Raw genomic sequence first — 19,595 nt, forward strand, 5'->3', positions numbered from 1 at the left:
TCAATAGCCAGAGGCTAAAGAGAAATCACATCACAAGGCTAGCTAGCTCAAATTTATGGATACCATTCACATCCTCTTCTACTGGCACACCTCAACACTTCTCCAAAGAAGGAATCAAAATTCGAAACTAATTACCCCCACTAGTCGTGCTAGTGAGGTGTTCAAATAAATGGTCATGACACTGTGGTTTCAAAACTTATCTTAACAATTTGCTAAACATTGTCATTTCAAATATACATAATAACTTTCAACAATTTAAATCAAATATCATAAGAATGCCATAATCCAATATTTCACATTATTCAAAACAGTATGCAAAAGATGATTATAAAAAGTATACGTTGTGCACAAACCTCAAACGAGTCGCTTATTGGCCTTGACTTGACTCCTCGGGTTCTGTCCCGATATTCTTTTCCACTGAAACACATAATTTCACAGTGTTTCATTACCATAACTTGGCATAAATCCAAAAATAAATTTAACTTCACTTTTACCTAGCTATAACGTGTTAAACTCGACGTTCTTGAAATTTTGTATTTCGAGTTACAATTCACTACACTATTCAAGTCAAATTATTGACTTTCTAAGGCTTAATAGGTATGGGAATTCCAACTTTACCCACATACCACATTTTGCTCACTAAACTTGTTGGTTTTGGTCATTTTCTCAACACTTAAGTCTTTTAGGCAAAATTGTCAATTTTCAGTTTTTGGTGTCTAAGGTTGCACTGTTCCATTGGTCACTTTTACTGTTGGAATTTGGCAAAACTTTCTTCATAGAAAATGTTCCCTATTGTCTTAAGTTTATTCTCCTTTTTGAATCACTCCAATTAGAGTTTTGTAGCTCAAGATATACCCAAATTACGGTTACTATTCATGCTGCAAAATTTAGTCTGGTAAATTTATTGATTCAAATTCGTTCAGCCAATTTGATCAAGTTAAGTCCATAATTTGGTCTAATTTTCTTTATGTGAAATGTTCTACTATGTCTTAGGTTTCCATCGGTTCAAGAATCACCTAAATCGGAGTTTTCTAGTGAGAGTTATAGCCATTGAAACTTTACTGTTCATATGATAAATCTGCAGTTCTGTAGGTTCAGGTCACCAACTTTGCTCAGTAATTTGAGTGGGTTAATGGCATAATTTGGGTTTGTATTCTTCATAAAAGTTTTAGGTCTATATCTCATTTAACTACTGGTAAAATTTCAGGTCATTTTGACCTGCCTAGCTTGAGTTATGACCAAATGAACAAACAATGTTCATTTGGTCAGTTTGTGCAAAGGCAGACTGTGATTTCTCAACTTTGGTCAATTTGTTCACTAGGTTTTAGTCACTTTTTAGGCATGCTTCCTAAATGAAAATTGTGTCATTTAGTGCCTATTTTCATTCCCAATTAGTCCCATATCAATTGGACTTGTAAAATTTCATTTTTGGTCCTCAAAGTTGACTTTTAGTCATGCTTCATACCCAATCCGAATTTGGCTTTGATTTAAACACTTCTAACACACTTAATTAGGTCACAAATGACAATTTCTTCCCTTAAACTATGTCAAAGACATCATTTAGAACTTCTTCACATTTTTGGTCTCTAAACCCTAATGTTCAAAACCCTAATTCATGTCATTTGTTGCATTTAGCTAATTAAATACTTATAAACATGCTCCCTTAACTTAATTAAGCTTCCTAACATGTTTAGCTCAAACAAATTTATACTTTGTCCAACCAAACCCTAGCTGTCCAAAATTCTATATAATCCCTCAACAAGTTTTCTATCCATTTTAAGTTTATTTCTAAGTTACTTTAAGCATATTTACATGAAATTTGAAGAATTAATTTAGAGTTCATTACTAACCTTTTTTTTGTTGAATTTCTCCCTCTTCAAATCTTCTTTCTTTCCTCTTCTTTTTGTTGTCAATATGCTTGTCAAGATCCAAGAACAAGATTTACTTAAAGGAGTTAGGGAGTTTATAAAATAAAATCAAGTTTTGAAAGCTTGAGATGGGTGTTAATGGTGGAAAGGAAATGAGAGAATTGAGAGAGAAAAGGGGTGACGGGAAAAGAAGAAAAAGAAGAAGTAAAAAAATGTTTTTTTTTCTTTATTTTGGATATTTATCTCTTAGGAAGACCCAAAAATCCAATTAATTAAATTTACAAATTCTTATTTTTTTTATGGCATCATGCATGAGGTCATGCATGATGTCATCACCTTTTGACTTTTCCATTTTCTTTTTTTTTTCTATTAGTTCTTTAATTTAATTCTCGATTCCGAAATTTTCTTTTCTCTGATTTTATTTGACAGTTAGGTCAGGAGTCAGCTCTCGGGGTCAATTAACCAAATTGCCCCTCGCCGGTTCATCCCGGTTTGTAATTAATTCTATATTTCTTCCGGCTCACTGACCTAATTATTTGACTAGCTTAACAGTTCTTTTTCATGATTTTCTCTTTTCCACTGTGTTTATAAGGGTCCTAAGGACCGTGGCGTCACATTTTACGATTCGAAATATGAGTTTAAAATGACTTTGCAGTGTTCCCGAGACAGTCACCCATCGCTGTGACTCTCGGCTCGTTTAACTTCTTATGTTCTGCTTTTCTTATTTATACTTAACTAATTGGCAATTACTAATTATTTGTATTTATGGCTTCTTTAGTTGTCTTAAGTGTGGTTCTAATCCCCTTAATTGTCCAGACTGACACCGGTCACCGGAACAGTGAAATATATCAGGCTATACAAATAGGGGTGTTACACCCTATTTGTCACAAGATGGTATATAAACTCTGTAGATACTAGGTATAGAACATTCATTAACTTATTTACTCTTTTGTGTTTACTTTATTTTCCCCTTATTTATTCTTTCTAAGATTTATATTACCTATTATTATCCCTTCTAACTTAACCATTAGAGTGCCAAGTAGGGGAGTCCAACTTGGCCCCTTAACACCTTTTTTTTTTCTTTTTCAGATAACTCAACCATAACCCTTAAGAGCTCAAGAGTGATCATTGAATAGTCATAGAGGTCAAAAAGTACTCGTATTCAGTTACCCTACCTGTTACCACTTGATTCCATAGGCTGGATGGGCACTAGGACCTGGGCTAGCATAAAACCCCCCAAACCCGTAGTAAGCCTAACTATTTCTAGCCTAACATAAAGCCCATAAATATAGTGCAATTTTAAGAAATCAAATGGACAGAGTCTCATCATAAATTGGTCTATCCAATGGGAAGCCTTAACTTACCCGACCTGTAAACTAATAAAACAACAATATGGGGAGCTCAGCTCACCCTCATAATCCTTAAAATAGATAAATAATCAAATGGGAGCTCAGCTCTCTCACCCAAAGGAATGAATATCTCATGCATCCAAACATTTCCACATAAATAAGGTTACAACTCCAAAAGTTTAGTTAATACAACCCTAGATAAGGATAATAAACTACTGGTATATGTGGAGTTCTAGAATTTAATAAAAGATAATAAAAGTAAACTGTACTTTTCTGATTTAACCTGCGAGAAAAAAAAGCAAGTTATTTTCAACAAGTCCACCTGTCACCTGAGGAAAAATAGTTGAACAGGGGTGAGCATTCAACTCATAGAGTAAGATATTGATTTTAAACACAATTTCTATAACTATCTAAACCTAGTGTATTCTTATGTATAAAATGCAATAGAAACATATAATTTCAAATAATTCAAACAATATTCGCATAAAAAATAATTTGGAGCACTCACACACTCGTGTGTCATATTAACATATATACATATAGGAGTTAATCCCCTATACAACTTTCTTAATTTTAATACCTGCCAACACACACACAGATGGCAGGGGTAAGCGAGATCAACTCAAAACCGTACTTACCCCGACTTATCCACATATAAGGATCGAGTCCCAGCGAGTCAAGCTCCAGCAGTGACTACCCGTCCTACCCATATCCATATCCACACCACACACACGCCAACACACACACAGAGCTCTAAATTACTTTAAGGCAACATCCACAATAATTTCATCAATAAAATATGCAACATAAGGACGTGCCTAACATTTAACTACGTGTGTGTGTGTGTGTGTGTGTGTATGTGTGTGTGTGTGTGTATATAAGTGAATGCATGAGTATATCTTGAATATATAATAATAATAATATTGAAATTATAAATAAAATTAATATCTACTCACAAATTATCCAAATGTCATTAGGGTGGCTGAGAATATAAGAAAGGTTGACTCGGATCACATAAACAATCATATTTAAGAAATTTATCAATATTAACCCAAAACAAAAAATTAAAGAGCCTCAGACACCCTAGATTTATGCTGAAAATCCAACAAAGTTTTCTCTGTATCTAGGACCTACCCAACCTACAAAATAACTCAACTAACATTTTTCAATCTAAAAGGTCTCAGGCCCACAACACAACAACTACACAATGTCAAACTAGTCAATTCTCATATAAAATAATTATTTAAAAATTCAGAACGTTACACTACCTATCATGATACACATAGCATTCATCCAAACACCCCCTAGAATCTCATGACTGTTAAAAAAAATAACCAAATCATCCCAAAATAATGATGGATTAACTATCGATATATAAATATGAAACGCCATTTTTATTTCTTTATAAAATGTAATAATAGAAGCTTTCATAGTTGATTGGCAATGAATTTCAACAATCGTGGATTAGTGAAGTTGTAACGAGGTCAATTCCCATTGGCAAAATTATTTTTGTCATTTTCTATCCAAAATTAGCATTGAAATTTTTACTTTTTAGCTTTGATTTAACTATTGCGAGTTAACAATGGATTACATTGTTCCCCACTGTTTTGTTTAGTAATGAAAGTTTTGCTCATGTCATTTTTTTTCCTTTTGTTATTTGTCACTATTTTTTATAAGATTAACTTAGCATAATTAATTTACAAACAAAAAAGTAACCAAGTGGAGGTCAATTATAATACTTGGACAAGCTAGAGTGCCTAAAGTGCCTAAAACTTTCCTCAATTCATACCCAACTTCCGAATATATCTTTAGATAGATTTGATGATTAGGTCCTTTGCATAGGGGTCTTGCTACCAATCCCATAATCAGTGTATTAGTATTACCCAAGTGGTGACTTCGTTCTCTTAGCTAGCCTTTATGGTCTGTACAATATTTCTTTAGACCTTCAAGTCTACAAATGTGTAGTAATCGCTCATTCATATATATATACATATATATATATATATATACATACATACTTGATTTGTGCAGTGATATAATTTATCTTTTGGATATTTGTTTTAGGAATTGATCTGTAAACAACAAAGTGAAAGGTAAATTCACTTGCAATCCGAGAGTACTTTTAGACTATGCTTAGTAAGACTTAATAAAAATTGTAATAGAATCACAATTATATTATATATTCTATTATTTTATTTGGTTATACAATAAAAATTTGATGTGATAAAATGATAATTCTATATAATTAATAACATTTTGTTTAATATATTGACTACTAAATATAAATATGAGTGTAATCACGATTACTTATTTTAATTTTATTTTTTTATCGTAATTTTTAATCATAATTATCACTCATTCGAATTAATTATGATCATTCTTATTACTGTTACCACCATAATTATAATTACTCAGTAATAATTACCGTATATTTCACTATCTAATCATTACCATCGTCTCTACTACTGTCATCAGTCACTCTCTTATTATTATTATTATTATTATTATTATTATTATTATTATATTGCATATATTTTTATGTTTACAATAAAATATAAAAATATTTATTACATCATAACATTAAAAAATTAGAGAGAGGTACAAAAAATATCATTTTTGTTGGTAAAAATTTATGAACTGTACACATGATGAGCCAATCCAATAGCCTTCCATTCACATGCGGGCAAAATTTGGAGAAGTTACCTTTTTTTTCATTTTTTCAAATACAATGGACGAATGATGTAATGACAAAAGGCACATAACTGCAGTCATGCGCTTATTTTAAAGCTTTGCATTCGTGTAATACAACTTTTGCAATCATCCCCCTCCCAAGCTATACAAATAATGAAAAAGACTCCCATCAACAATGATAAAAAGATATATTGACTTATAAAAGAAATGTGGTAATACAAATCGATTTTTCGATATTATAATAAATTTGTCTCATTAATATATTTAATTAATAACTATTAAGATTTTATATTAATTTGAGATATAAGTAATATGCTCCTTATATAATTTTAGTATTTCTCTCTTGTGTTAATTTTTTGAGTGAGTTAGGCTCAAAATATTTTTTTAAGTTGGAATCAGAGCCTCCTAACCAATGTTTAAGTCTCTCATAAATATTTCATACTCCAAGTATTCGGTTTTGAGTATGAAAGGTGTTAAGATTCGATATTGATTTGAGATGTGTAATATACCTCATATGGTTTTGGGTATTCTACTTTTCTTTAGTTAATTTTCAAGAGTGAGTTAAGTTTGACTATTTTTTTAAGAATATATTATTTTAAAAGTAAATTATTTATAAAAGGAAAAAAAGAAAAAAAAATTTCCTTAAAATTTTAGAAATTGTAATTATTTACATTCGGGTGTTTATATATTGAATTTATATGTGAGATTTATTATATTTTAACTAACGTGATATTTATAAATAAATAAATAAATAAATATATAATTAAATGTAAATAGTATTTTTCTTATAACTTTTATGTTTATATATATATATAAATTAATCTCATTTAATAAAGAGAATATTATATCAATTAAGTAATTCTTAAATTTAGAAAAGAAAAGGGAAATTGAGGATACATTATGAATCGACATGAACACAACACGTGCGTGTAAGATGATAGAAATGGAATAATAGGTGAAAGGGAGAGCTAAGACAAAATGAAAAAGAGAAGCAATTAGTGGAGGCATGCACATGGTGGGAGAACAGTTGGGAAGAAGAAAGAAGCATTTTAGCAAATGGAAAACGAGTCGGTTACGGAAACAATAAATCGGATCACATGCCACTCAGTTTGAATCCTTTTATGAGTTTTGACTCGGTGGCCATATCACATGTCAAGCGGCCATGTGCTCGTGCCGTTGATGTGACCCTACCGTTGTTCCAAAAGGAGGAGGAGACAGGCGGAGGAAAAAAAAAAAATGAAACCATTCTTTTAACTTACAGAATTATATCCATTAAACTCATTGTCTAAAATTATAATTAAAATAAAATTAATTTATGTGTGAATACATGTTATAAATGTAATTTTGACTGTTAAAAAAAGTATTAATTTATATAATAATTATTTTAAATTCAAATTATGAACAAGAAAGTAATTATTAATTTATTAATAATTATTTCTTCATTTTCTCTATTGAAATTTAGCTCTTCATCTTCTCCATCTCCATCTCCATCTCCATCTTCCTCCCATTTCAAAAACCTTAAAACACAAAAATACCAGTGTGTGGCTTGTCTTTTAACATCTAAACTCCTATTTAGTTACTATTTATTTGTAACAAGAAAGTAAATTTCATAAATTATAAAAAGGGCAAAAAAATATTTTAACTCTTAAATTTTTTTTAAAATTCAAATAAGCTTTTTAAATTTTAAAAAAGTTGAATAGGTCTTTCAAATTTTAAAAATAGGTCAAATAAACCTTAAGACCTTGTTTGATTCAATTCAATAGTAAAATTCATTTCATTTGCAAATGAATTCCATGATACAATTCATTTATAAATAAATTTCTTTATTTAGTATATTTTATATTTGAAATAAATAAAATGATATATAATAAGAAGATAATTTTATCACTTGAAACATATATTATTTTAAATTTGAAATTCATTTGTAAATTCTATTAATTTTAATAGAATTTGGTTTAGTTATAATAAATTCTATAGAATTCTTTCTATAGAATTAATTGTTAAGAATTCCAAATGAATTTTCATTTAAATCAAACATTCAAATATTAGATTTATAAATGAATTCCACAAAATTTTATGGAATTCATTTTAGATTTATAAATGAATTTTAAAAAATTTTGTGGAATTCATTTATACCAAACACTAATGAATAAATAAGCTCTTTAAATTTTAAAGATATACATTTAACTTTTAAAAATAGATCAAAAGAGACTGAATTATAATTTGTCTCCAATATAAATTCGGCCAAGGCAATATCTTCTAGTACATGGAATTTTCATCAGTAATCCTGCTTATTTTATTTGGATGTTGTTTTTAATTTATTGTATTTTGCTAATATGGGACTCCAACACTCCTCCTCAAGTACAATTGCACTACACTCAAGTTTATTTTGACTCACTGTAAAATTGCTCACTATACTTTTTCGTGTCCCAAATTATAGCCTACTCTGATACTATGTGAAATTTGTTTTGACTCGAAGAGTGTTAAAAATTGTTAGTAAGATTTTGTTGAGTTTGGAGTTGCCTCCACCAAAATGATTTAAGCCAATTTGATTTGACTTTCCTTATTATATATACACCTTTGGCTAATCTGGGACTCCAACATTTTTAATACACATAAATTGATTTGAAAATATTTTTGATTTTGAATATAAAAAACATATTTAAAAAAGAGAAATAAAAAATAAAAAATTATTATTTAAATCATATATTTTGATTAAATTTTATTTTCTAAATAGTTAATTAAATTATAAAATATTCAACTCTTTAAAGTTTTGAAATTTAAACTCATAATAATACAACTAAAACTATAGTATATGTTGAACATAAAAAAAATATTTTAAAATAAATCACAATTTTAAATTGAAAAAAGGAAAATAAATTAGTGGTTAACAAATAACAACAGGAACAAAGACCCTCTTTATGCTTACATATTAATTAATTATAATTCTGATTCTACGTTTTTTGGTTTTTTTTAGCAAAGGAATGCTTTATCAAAATCAAACCAATCGACCAACAAAGATTAAACCCAAACCAAATACCAAGGAACCATAGGACTTAGGGCTGTACATGGTTTTCGGGGGTTCCGAATCGAACGAAGACTCGTATCGAACTAACAGACTCCGTACCAAACCAAAGTTATTTTGATACTTTAGTTCGGTTCTGGTTCTTCACTAAGAACAAAATTGGAATTATATTGAAACCGAACTTGAATCATATCGAATATCAGAACTAAACCGAGAACTAAATTTATATATGTGTTTTTCTATGTTTTTAAGATGCATATATATGTATATATATATATAAACTAAATATAACTTAATATTATATTTCATTTCTCTATAGTTCTTAATAATTTTAGTCATAAATACATTAAATTACCTTATAATTTTTAATTATAAATGTTCTATTGTACTACATATATATGTTAATTCATAATTATATTGGTATTACAGTTAAATATTGCATAATTAATAAATAGTTAAATTATATTATGTGATATACTTGCACTACTATATTATATAATATACTTAAGCCTAAATTATAAATGCACTTTATAGTTAAGGATTATATTTTTAGAAATAGTTAAAAGATAATATTATATGATATATTACATATTAATAACCCAATTTAAAACTTAAATACTAATTCAAATATGACTTTTTTAAGAAAATAATTGTATAAAATTATTAAAGAACTGAGAATCAATCCAAACCAAAACTGAAGAATCGAGAACCATACCAAACCCGAACCAAAACAACGAAGAACTGAAATGGAATCATACCGAAATTTTGGTTCAGTTTCGATTCTTAAACAAACCTCGAACGGAATTGGAACCGCACACCCCTAGTAGGCAAGGACCTGACTCTAGTTAGCATCAAGCACTGGTATAGAGAAATGGATCGGGTCTAACTACACCTCAAAAAGCTAGCTCAAGGAGAGGAGGTTTGCCCAAGTTATATATATATATATATATATATATATATATATATATATATATATATATATATATATATATATATATAGCTCAAATATCTTATCTCAAACCAATGTGGGACAACATACCCTCCTCACGTCTAGGCATGAACATCTGGAGTATGAAGTTTATAGGTAAATACATTTGTGGGACTCAATATTGAAGCAAGATAGGCTTTGATACCATGTAGAGAAAATGGACCAAGCCTAATTCCTCCAAAAAAACTAGCTTGATAGGGAGAAGGTTTGCTCAAAAGAGCACTACAACCAGGACAAGCTAGGAGGCTTTTTTCAAACAAGAAAAATACAACTATTGAAACAAAAAAAGCAGAACTTCCTCCATTACAAAATATATCACCTCAAGCCAAGGTAGGGCCAAACTAGCAAATCAGTTAGGCGTTTGGTAGAGTTCCAGAGGTCCTCTTAACCTTTAAGGGACTAGATGCATCAAGTGTACATTGGTAGAGTCTCTCGAAGATACCAAACTCATAAAATAAACCCTAAGACTAGATTGAAAGAACCCAGACAATTAGAGCACCCACCACAACATTTCACCCTTTGGCCAAAGAAAAAATGTAATTTAGGAGCAGAACCAAGCACATGCATCCCTCTAAATAAAGATCTACTTGCAAAACAAGTAATCAAAAGTAATTACAGCCTCATCCAGAGATGGGAAGGGAGAGACCCACTCTCTGGAATAGGGGAAGGAAGCCTTCTGCTACCCCAGATGGATTAAGAAAGGCCAACTATTTCGGTAGGAGAAAGCATAAAGCTTAACCCTATGTTTGGATCGAGAGAAATGGGAAGAAAAAAAAAAGAAGTAAAATTTGGTTTCCATCAATTATCTTATTTGGACAGCAATTTGAATGGAAAGGGGAAGAAAGGAGGAGAAAAGGTATTTCTCCACCCATTGCATCTATCCAAATGAATTCTGTCCAAATTGGAGGGGAATGGAGGGAAATTGTTCCTGTTAATATAGAAATGACTTCAATGTCCTTCAATCACTTTAATAGAAAAATCATTTCTGCTACTCTATGCTCCATAGAGTCTCTTACTTTCATCATTCCTGCCCTTCTCTCTGCAGCAGAAAAGTATGTCAAAATGCTTTCTCTTTTAATTTTTTTCTATTCTTCATCATGGATGGATGATTAACAGTGTGAAATGGTTTTATTATGTATATGGGTATATAGATCTTGGTAAAAACTATTATCTATGAGTTGTCTCTACTTGTTGTTGATCATTATGTGTTGTAATGCTGTTGATTTTTTTATAATCATCTACTTAAGGAGAGGGAAATGATCAAAACTTAATAAATTTGGTCTTTGATTGAATATATGGTCTTTGATGAATTTTGTTGGGGTGTATGAAGGGAATGATAGATTTTCTAATTAAGCATTAACTAAACAAGGAATCCATGCTATCTTATTGTTGCTTGTTATATAATAACCTTTTCAGGTTGATTCTAGAGAAAATTATGCAGATCATATTACTGTCAACACTAAATTAGGGTTCAAGATTTGTAGCATGCAATAGTTCTTTTGATCTCTTGTGTAAAAGTTAGTAGCTTGAAGAAGAACAACTTATAAGGTCATGATGCTTTTTCTTAGTGTCTGTTATTTTCACAAAGCAAGCTCTTCTTTTTTAAAATTGTCAAGTTTTTTCCCCCCTACTTAAATGTTGCTGAGGTTCTTAAAGAAGGAAATGTTATTGCTAAAAGAGAAACGAAATTGTAGAAAGAACACATCAACGTGTTTATTCAGAGCATGAAGTTTATTCTAAGTTATTGAATATTGGCCTTGATGTAAGCACACGCTATAAGGCTTATGATTTCTCACTACAAATGTCACTAGAATGAGAAATTTCTTTGGTTGCCTGGATCATGAATGCAAAGAATACTTATTGCACTTGATGCATTGTGCTCCTTCTCAAATGGATCCAAAATAAACTTATGTCACATGAACTTTTGCTTGGCATATGCTTGTTGGAGGTCTAAGCCATTTGGATATATTTTGTTGATAACATAGAAAGAAATGATTTTTTTTGGGTATTTACTTTAGTATCATTGGATAGGCCTCATTTGAAAGATTGTTTGATGCAATATTGGAAGAATGATCAATGTTTCCCTATTTTGATTATCACTTTTGTGAACCTTTAGCTTGTTGATGATGTTCATGTTGCCACATGGAAAATGGCTATTATGTAATTAAAAAAAAATTAGCCTTTGCCTATCAAAGTTTACAAGTTTTATTATAATAAAGAGAATTTCTGTTGTTGCTATCTTTTTTTTTTTTTTTAATGAGAGCATTTTAGGTTGTTGATATCATTGCAAATAGAAATAGGTTGTAATGCTTGATTATAATATATGTTGAACCAGGGGCTTGTGATCAAAGTTGTGACATTCAAGTTGCAAAATTTGCAAATTTTCCTAAAAGTGTAGTTGCCCTTTTTTGAGAAAAGCTAGTTGAGTTGGAAGATTTCCTGCTTAATGTTTTTCCAAATAATAATGAAGCATTGTACTATAAAGCCTTTCATTTTTAAGAGTCTTGAGTGCATTAATTTGTATAGTAGTGTACCATAACCCTTCCAAGGCAAAAACTTTCTTAGTGATTTTACTCCAATAAAATGGTATCAAACTTCATGATATAAAACTAGAAAAACAATCAATACTTTATTTATGAATCACAAATTAAATATCTTATAAGAATCAATATGAGAAGATTATCAAAGGTATAAAAAACATTTTTATCTTTTAATTTAAAAGAGAAATTATATTTTTCTCATGTTCTAATAAGCAATCCAAATAATGGAGAGGAAATTAAATTTCTCTTTTTTTCTTTTCTCTTCAATTTCCCTGTTTAATTTCTCTCCATTTTCCCTCAACAATTATACATCCAAACAAAGGGTAAAGAAAAACCAACCAAGAGGGAAAAGTCAACTGTTTACGAATTGATGGTTCATTCTGATTCTAGTTTAATTCATATTTAATGGGAGATTTTCACGCATGGAATAAAAATAAATTAACTATTTCCTTTATTAAAAACATCAAGTTTTATTTATCTTAAATTATAAATTTTTAAAATGATAATTAATTTATTAATATTTTCATATTTAAAATGTATTGAAAATTTTAAATTCATTACTTTTAAGAATAATTTAGTAATCTATAAAAAAAATATAAATAGAGAATATATTCAAAAAAATTATTTTAATTACTCATTTCTTTAAATAATATCAAAATAAAAATAAATATATCAATATGGGACCGGGGGAAATGTAATTTTATAACAAACTACAAAGCATGTTGGCGTGGCCTAATTCCACCCTTCCTTCAAACAATAAATACCACTCAGAAATTCACCAAACAATATCAAATTCATATATATTAACCAAGAGGTATTTGATAAGCAAATTGATGCATTTGTCATTTTTTAATTAAATTTAAAATTATAATTTGAATAAGAATTTAAAATAATTTTTATTTTTTTGAAAGTCGTAAAAAAATAAAGATTCAATTTAATTGATTTCCATGTAAAGTTGATAATATTAAATATATTCTTTTAAAAATAATTTTAATATTATTGAGTTAAAATTTATCAATTAAGCAATTGAATTTTAAAATTTTATATATATATATATATATATATATATATATATATATATATAAAGGTTATAAAATTGGGAAAATAAATGGGTGTGAGCAGTTGGGATTGGTGAGTGGTTGGGCCACCAAAAACCAACAGGATAGTAAGCATTTTCGGCCGTGTCCAATAATAGCCAAAACCAAACAGTATCCCTAGAGACTCAATGGGACCCACTTACGGTTATATGCCCTACAATACGTACGTACATACTTTTGTACATACGAACCGTGGTCCCCGCCTTTTACGCGTTTTGGGATTTATCGTCTTCTTGTGTAAGAGAGATTTTCCTTTTTCTTTATCATCTTTTCCTGGTGTGTCCTTTTCCTCTGTTTGGTTAAATGCCCAATTACCATTCACTTTCTATTTGATCGCAAATGAAAATGAATAAATAAAGATGAGGACCACTGGATCAGGCAGGCTTCAATTTAAAGCACAAGCAAAGTGACTTCAAATTGGGCTTTTTATGGAAAAATTTCACAGTCTCTCTTAATTTTAGTTTTTAATAAAATAAATTAGACTAAAAATATCAAATATCAGTGTATTAAAAAATAATATATTATATATTTATATAAAATAAAAATATATATGTATGAAATGTATTTAATAATTTATCTTAATATTAAGCGCAATTTTATTTAAATACTCAAATTAATTTTGACCAAATATAAATATGCCACTGCTAACATGTGGCATTTATCTCTGAAGTCCACGTAATCTAAAATCAAACCAAGGGTTAACTCTGACCCCAACCCAACCTAACCCAAACCCAGACACTCTCATCCCAGAAGGGCCATCTGTGAATACAATTTCCGCAAGATGCTGACTTGCAGCATAATTCCCTAGCTCCAGTGCAAGAAACCAGCATGAGAAGTTGCCAACACGAGCTGTTTGGTACAGAGAAAGACCATATTCCTGTCCATCTCCAATTGTAGCTTTTGCCCTTACAGTATCACTACCTGCGAAACAAGTGTCCTCCAAAAACTCCACAGCATCAGTGGATCCAACATTGATGCTTACCACAGATGGAGGGTATTTTTTGGGAATTTCTCTTCCTTTGCTGGCTTCAGAAGGAGCTCCAAGTAAGATTCAGGAGACAATTCTTTGTCAAATTTTTGGAATATTGAACAAAACTTTACAGATGAGGATTTATGAGTATCTTTGGTATTAGTAGCCTTGATACCATTCTCTAGAGAGAGCTCAAAAGAAAACTTGTACTTGTTTCTATTCGATAATTCAAGGGAATCTCCACAGGCGTAGTCGTTGGTATGTCAGGGGAACCAGAGCAAATAACCAGATCAGGAGATGTTAAAGAAAAAACCAAGCATGGAGTGACCTGGGAAGATAGATAGCTCAGAGCTGAATCAAATTCTGGAAAAGCCCTACAAAATATCTGATAATTGAAGGCCGATTCAAGTTTAAACAAGTGGGAATTTGAAGACATTTCAAGTGTAAACCTTGGCTTGATTGGGTTTGATTTTAGCTTATATGGACTTTTTTTTGAAAAAAGAAAAAAAAAATTGGAGATAAATCTCACCTGTTAACCTAAGCACAAATTTAACATTCGGTAAAAATTAATTTATATACTTAAATAAAATTTTGTTTAAATGCCAAATGTGTCACTATTTCACACAAAATTATAAATTTTGAATATAATTATAATTTCACATAAATATTTGAATGTTTAATATAATATTATAAATAAATTTATAAAATGGTATCAAAGAAAATTTAATTTTCAACCATTTTCTTGCTATATCTACACTGTGAATTTTACAATGAAACAGAATAAATCTTATTTCAGGGACGGATAGGCGAATATAGGCGCGTGATGGTCGCTTGAAGTTAGAAGGAATTGTGAGAGTGACAATAGGGAGTTAATGCAATGACGAGCTGAGAAAAATTAAAGGAAACTGCGCTGTGTTTGGGATGGGGGGAAGAAAAATGAAAGAGGAATGGAAAATAAAAATAAGAAAGTAAGAAATAAAAATTTTTTTTTTCTCTTGATTGGATTGGGAGAGAAAAATATTAGAGAAAAAATTATTTTATAAATAGTAAAATTATAACTTTACTTTCAAATTAAAAAAATACTATTAAGTATAAAAATATTTTTATATTTTTAAATACTTTTATCTCACTTTTCTCCTATTTTGAAGAGAGAAGAGAAAAAAATAAAATATTTTTTTTTTTCAATATTTTTTCACCTCCTTTATTTTCTACTCAATACAAATAAAATAATAAAAAATAAATTTATTTTTTCTTCACATTTTCTTTCCTCTCTTACTTTCCTCCCTTCCCAAGCATACTCTTGTGAGTATTTCATAGAAGGGAGCATATTGATGCCATGGAAATGGGTCTTCGTGCAAGAAAAAGGAAAAGGGTGCGATCTGCTTATAAGTGAGGGCTTGAGACGGTGCCATTCGGCCAGGTTTAGGTTTGTCGGCGATGGAATGAAGTTGATTGAAAGAAGATCGTGTGAATGATAATATCCAAGGCAATTGTGAGAAAATAGATAATTTTAGGGTTTATTATCAACATAATTCATCAAACCACCGAAAAAAAAAAGCATTTTAAAGTAAATAGGTCAAACCATTCCGGTCCTATAAATATGAAGATTCAAAGGGCTATTCATCCATGATCTGCCTCTGTCTGATATGATATTCAAGAGATGTTCTGTCCTCTGGGATTTTGTATTTTCAATTTAATAAATGAAATTCTTATATGTTTATGAAAAAAACAAATATCTGCAGAACTTTTTATTTTTATCTTTTTTGAATTGAACTTGCTTCAAGTAACCCTGGCCCCTGGGCTCACCAACCAAAACTAACAAGAAACGCCATGTGTGTGGGCCACATGCCCACATGCATTCCTATTTGTGTTGTTATCCCTCTCTCCAGTCTCACAACACACCACTCGGTGAGAAAAGGAAAAAGCTTCACTCTTACATAGAATAAAAATTTTAAAAAAGTAAATTAATAAAGTGAAAATTATTCAAAATGGATCTACAGACTACAGCAAATTGCATTAATTCTAAGAGTAGTAACTTTTCAGACCTGCCTGCCTACACTGGATTACCACCCCGGCCTCTCCATAAATACCCCACCTTCTCCCCGCTTTCCGCATTCGCTCCCATCTGCTCATTCACACAGACACTCGCTATACTTCTCTCTCTCTCTCTCTCTCTCTCTCTCTCTCTCTCTCTCCCCCAAATGGCTCATCTGCTCTGCATTGTATCTCTGCTATCGCTTTTTGTGGTGGCTAACGCAAGAATCCCCGGGGTTTACACCGGTGGCTCGTGGCAAAGCGCCCATGCTACTTTCTATGGTGGCAGCGACGCCTCTGGAACTATGGGTAGGCTTTCTGTTTGAGTTATGTGCTTCTCATTTGCACTGAGAAAAAGAATCTTCTACAGCTATACTTGTTTGTTGGTGAAAAAGCGGATTTCAACCCTGCATTTGCTAAATCACAGGGATTTGATTCATTGATGCACGGTGTTGCTTTTCTTTCTTGTTGAGGTCTCACCTTTTAAACCCGCAAATGTTAATGTCTGTTTATCCAATGTTCTGTGCGCAGGTGGTGCTTGTGGGTATGGGAACCTTTACAGCCAAGGGTATGGAGTGAACACAGCAGCGTTGAGCACAGCTCTCTTCAACAATGGTCTCAGTTGCGGTGCTTGCTTTGAAATCAAATGTGCAAATGATCCCAGATGGTGCAATCCTGGTAGCCCATCCATCTTCATAACCGCCACCAACTTCTGTCCTCCAAACTTCGCTCTGCCCAGCGACAATGGTGGGTGGTGCAACCCACCTCGTCCCCATTTCGATCTCGCCATGCCCATGTTCCTCAAGATCGCCGAGTACCGCGCTGGAATAGTCCCCGTGGCATACCGCCGGTGAGTGCACTAAGCATCTCTGCCTTTGTTTTTGCTTACAATTTCTGGGTCAGATTTCATTTCTCCCCTTTTTGATTTCAGTTTTCGCTGGTTATTTTGCTTGATTGCTATTAAAAATGAGAGATGGCCATATTTTTCAAAGCATTTATTTTTCTCATGCTCAAAAGAATAATTTTCGCATAATGGCTATCTGTTTCTTCTTTTCAGCAATTGGTCACTTGTAGGGGAGAAATTACAATATACTCCCGATGTACAGTAAGCCATATATTTATAAATTTATATTTATTTTTTAAACTCACCCTAGTCTCCTTCTGGTGAACGCACTGCATATTTATAAAATGGCAAAGATAACCTTCACCTTTCATAAGTAGAGTGACCCGAAAAATCCGGAAAAGGGCAAAAATTACGGGACAAAAATACACGTTATCCCACGCGTGTGTTGGATCGCTCGCCATGATGAAAACAAAAGAAAGAGATAAAGCCTCAGATCCACGAATTTTTTTCTTTTTTGTTTGGGACTATTCGGTAATTAAAAAAAGTACTAATTTATTTCACATTTTCTTTTTGGGTTTCCAGGATACCATGCAGGAAGCAAGGCGGCATTAGATTCACGATAAATGGATTCCGTTACTTCAATCTGGTTCTGATCACGAACGTTGCAGGTGCAGGGGATATAGTGAAGGTGAGCATCAAGGGATCAAAAACAGGGTGGCTGACCATGAGCAGAAATTGGGGGCAAAATTGGCAATCAAATGCAGTGCTTGTGGGGCAGTCTCTTTCGTTTAGGGTCACGGGCAGTGATAGGCGCACATCTACTTCCTGGAACATCGCACCACCTAATTGGCAGTTCGGTCAGACCTTCACGGGAAAGAATTTCCGCATCTAATTTACCTTCCCATGATTTTATTTTCAAATCAATTTTTTCTTTGAACTTTATGGACTATATTAATGTTTCCCTCCTTCGATTTTCCTAAATTTTCTCGGGAAAATTTGATATGGGGGTAAAGAAAAGTAGATATGGGGATTTTGGTTGTGGACAGGGGAAAGGGGAAAAGTGTTGTCTGTGGTAGCCTTTTTCTTTATACTATGGACTCCGTGTTTTGGAGAAAGGGGTGGGTGTTTACTTTTTTACTGTTTACTGTGTTGGTGAAAATGTTTAAGAAGCTGAAGCGGCTGCACTAAGGAAAAACATGTAGCCCGCAGCCTCTTGAGTAATTCAGTCTCAAGTCTCTAGATTGTCCTGTTCCTACTTCCTAGTAATGTTATTATCATAGTTATTCATAATTTTTCTTGCTCTTATTGCTTCCAACAATATGCTCTTTTACCTTTCACTAAATGCGAGCGATATGAACAAAGGGTAATTTTCGCAAAATGGCCTGTGCATACCCTTTAAAAGGGTGTGTTATGAACTTATGATCGATTTTGACCACTAAACTGTTGGATGAATATGAGAAAATTGACTTGAGCCATTTTGACTATGGGTGCATTACTGCATCAGGAGTGGAGGGTTTTTTTATTTTCATTTTTTATATATATATTCCGATGATGTCATATCAGTTGGTGGTATTAATTGCAAACAATGCTTATCAAGCTGGCAAAAGAATGCTGAAAGCAAGTAGAAGACCTTGATTTTCCCACTTGTCGGTGGATGCTCAGTGCTCAGTACTCCATGTGCAGCCTCTCTTTTCTCTGTCCATTGGGTAGTCTGATTAGTTGTTGTTGTCTATTTATTTTTCTTTACCATTTTAGAGAGTTTCTTGTCCTGTCTTTGTTTTGCTAAGAAACAGTATTATGATTCATTTGTAAGCCTGTACAAGGCAAAAAAGGTTTTGCTGAGGAGGATATCCAAATCAAATTGTGGTTGGTTTTTGCCTGCTTTGGAAAAAAAGCCTATATATGTGCAAAATGGAACCACATTATATCTATTTTCTGAAAGTACAGTCGAAATTGTACTAAAAAAATGGTCTATTTGGTTTAGCTCTGCTCAAACAGAATCCATTTGCCTAGAAACTGTCCAATTTCAAGTGGAGTTACTGGCTATTTGGACTCCAAAAGTTTGCACAAGTTGCTTGTTTTATGAATAAAACAGTAGGCCGGTGCTGGGTTCTGTTTAAGCCCAAAAGGAAACAAGCCATGTGTGGGAAGCAAACAAAGGATGGCATTTATTTCTCATCTTTATATCA

General features: G+C 31.7%; 1 protein-coding gene across 1 annotated transcript; it reads left to right on the top strand.

Moving 5' to 3' along the window:
* Positions 1 to 16,644: 16,644 nt before the first annotated feature.
* LOC110651568 (expansin-A4) lies at positions 16,645 to 18,696 on the top strand. The gene is made up of 3 exons (XM_021806938.2): positions 16,645 to 16,871; positions 17,094 to 17,412; positions 17,989 to 18,696. The coding sequence occupies exons 1-3, from the start codon at positions 16,730 to 16,732 to the stop codon at positions 18,296 to 18,298; spliced, it is 771 nt and encodes a 256-aa protein (XP_021662630.2). The 5' UTR covers positions 16,645 to 16,729; the 3' UTR covers positions 18,299 to 18,696.
* Positions 18,697 to 19,595: the final 899 nt, after the last annotated feature.

This window comes from Hevea brasiliensis, chromosome 3 (genome assembly GCF_030052815.1).
Source record: "Hevea brasiliensis isolate MT/VB/25A 57/8 chromosome 3, ASM3005281v1, whole genome shotgun sequence".
Lineage (NCBI taxonomy): Eukaryota > Viridiplantae > Streptophyta > Magnoliopsida > Malpighiales > Euphorbiaceae > Hevea > Hevea brasiliensis.

Excerpts from the sequence above, each read along its gene's own strand:
- LOC110651568 (XM_021806938.2), top strand. The coding sequence starts at position 16,730 with ATGGCTCATCTGCTCTGCATTGTATCTCTGCTATCGCTTTTTGTGGTG. Across the intron at positions 16,872-17,093 it reads CGACGCCTCTGGAACTATGG|GTGGTGCTTGTGGGTATGGG; the intron begins GTAGGCTTTCTG and ends TTCTGTGCGCAG. Across the intron at positions 17,413-17,988 it reads GTCCCCGTGGCATACCGCCG|GATACCATGCAGGAAGCAAG; the intron begins GTGAGTGCACTA and ends TTGGGTTTCCAG.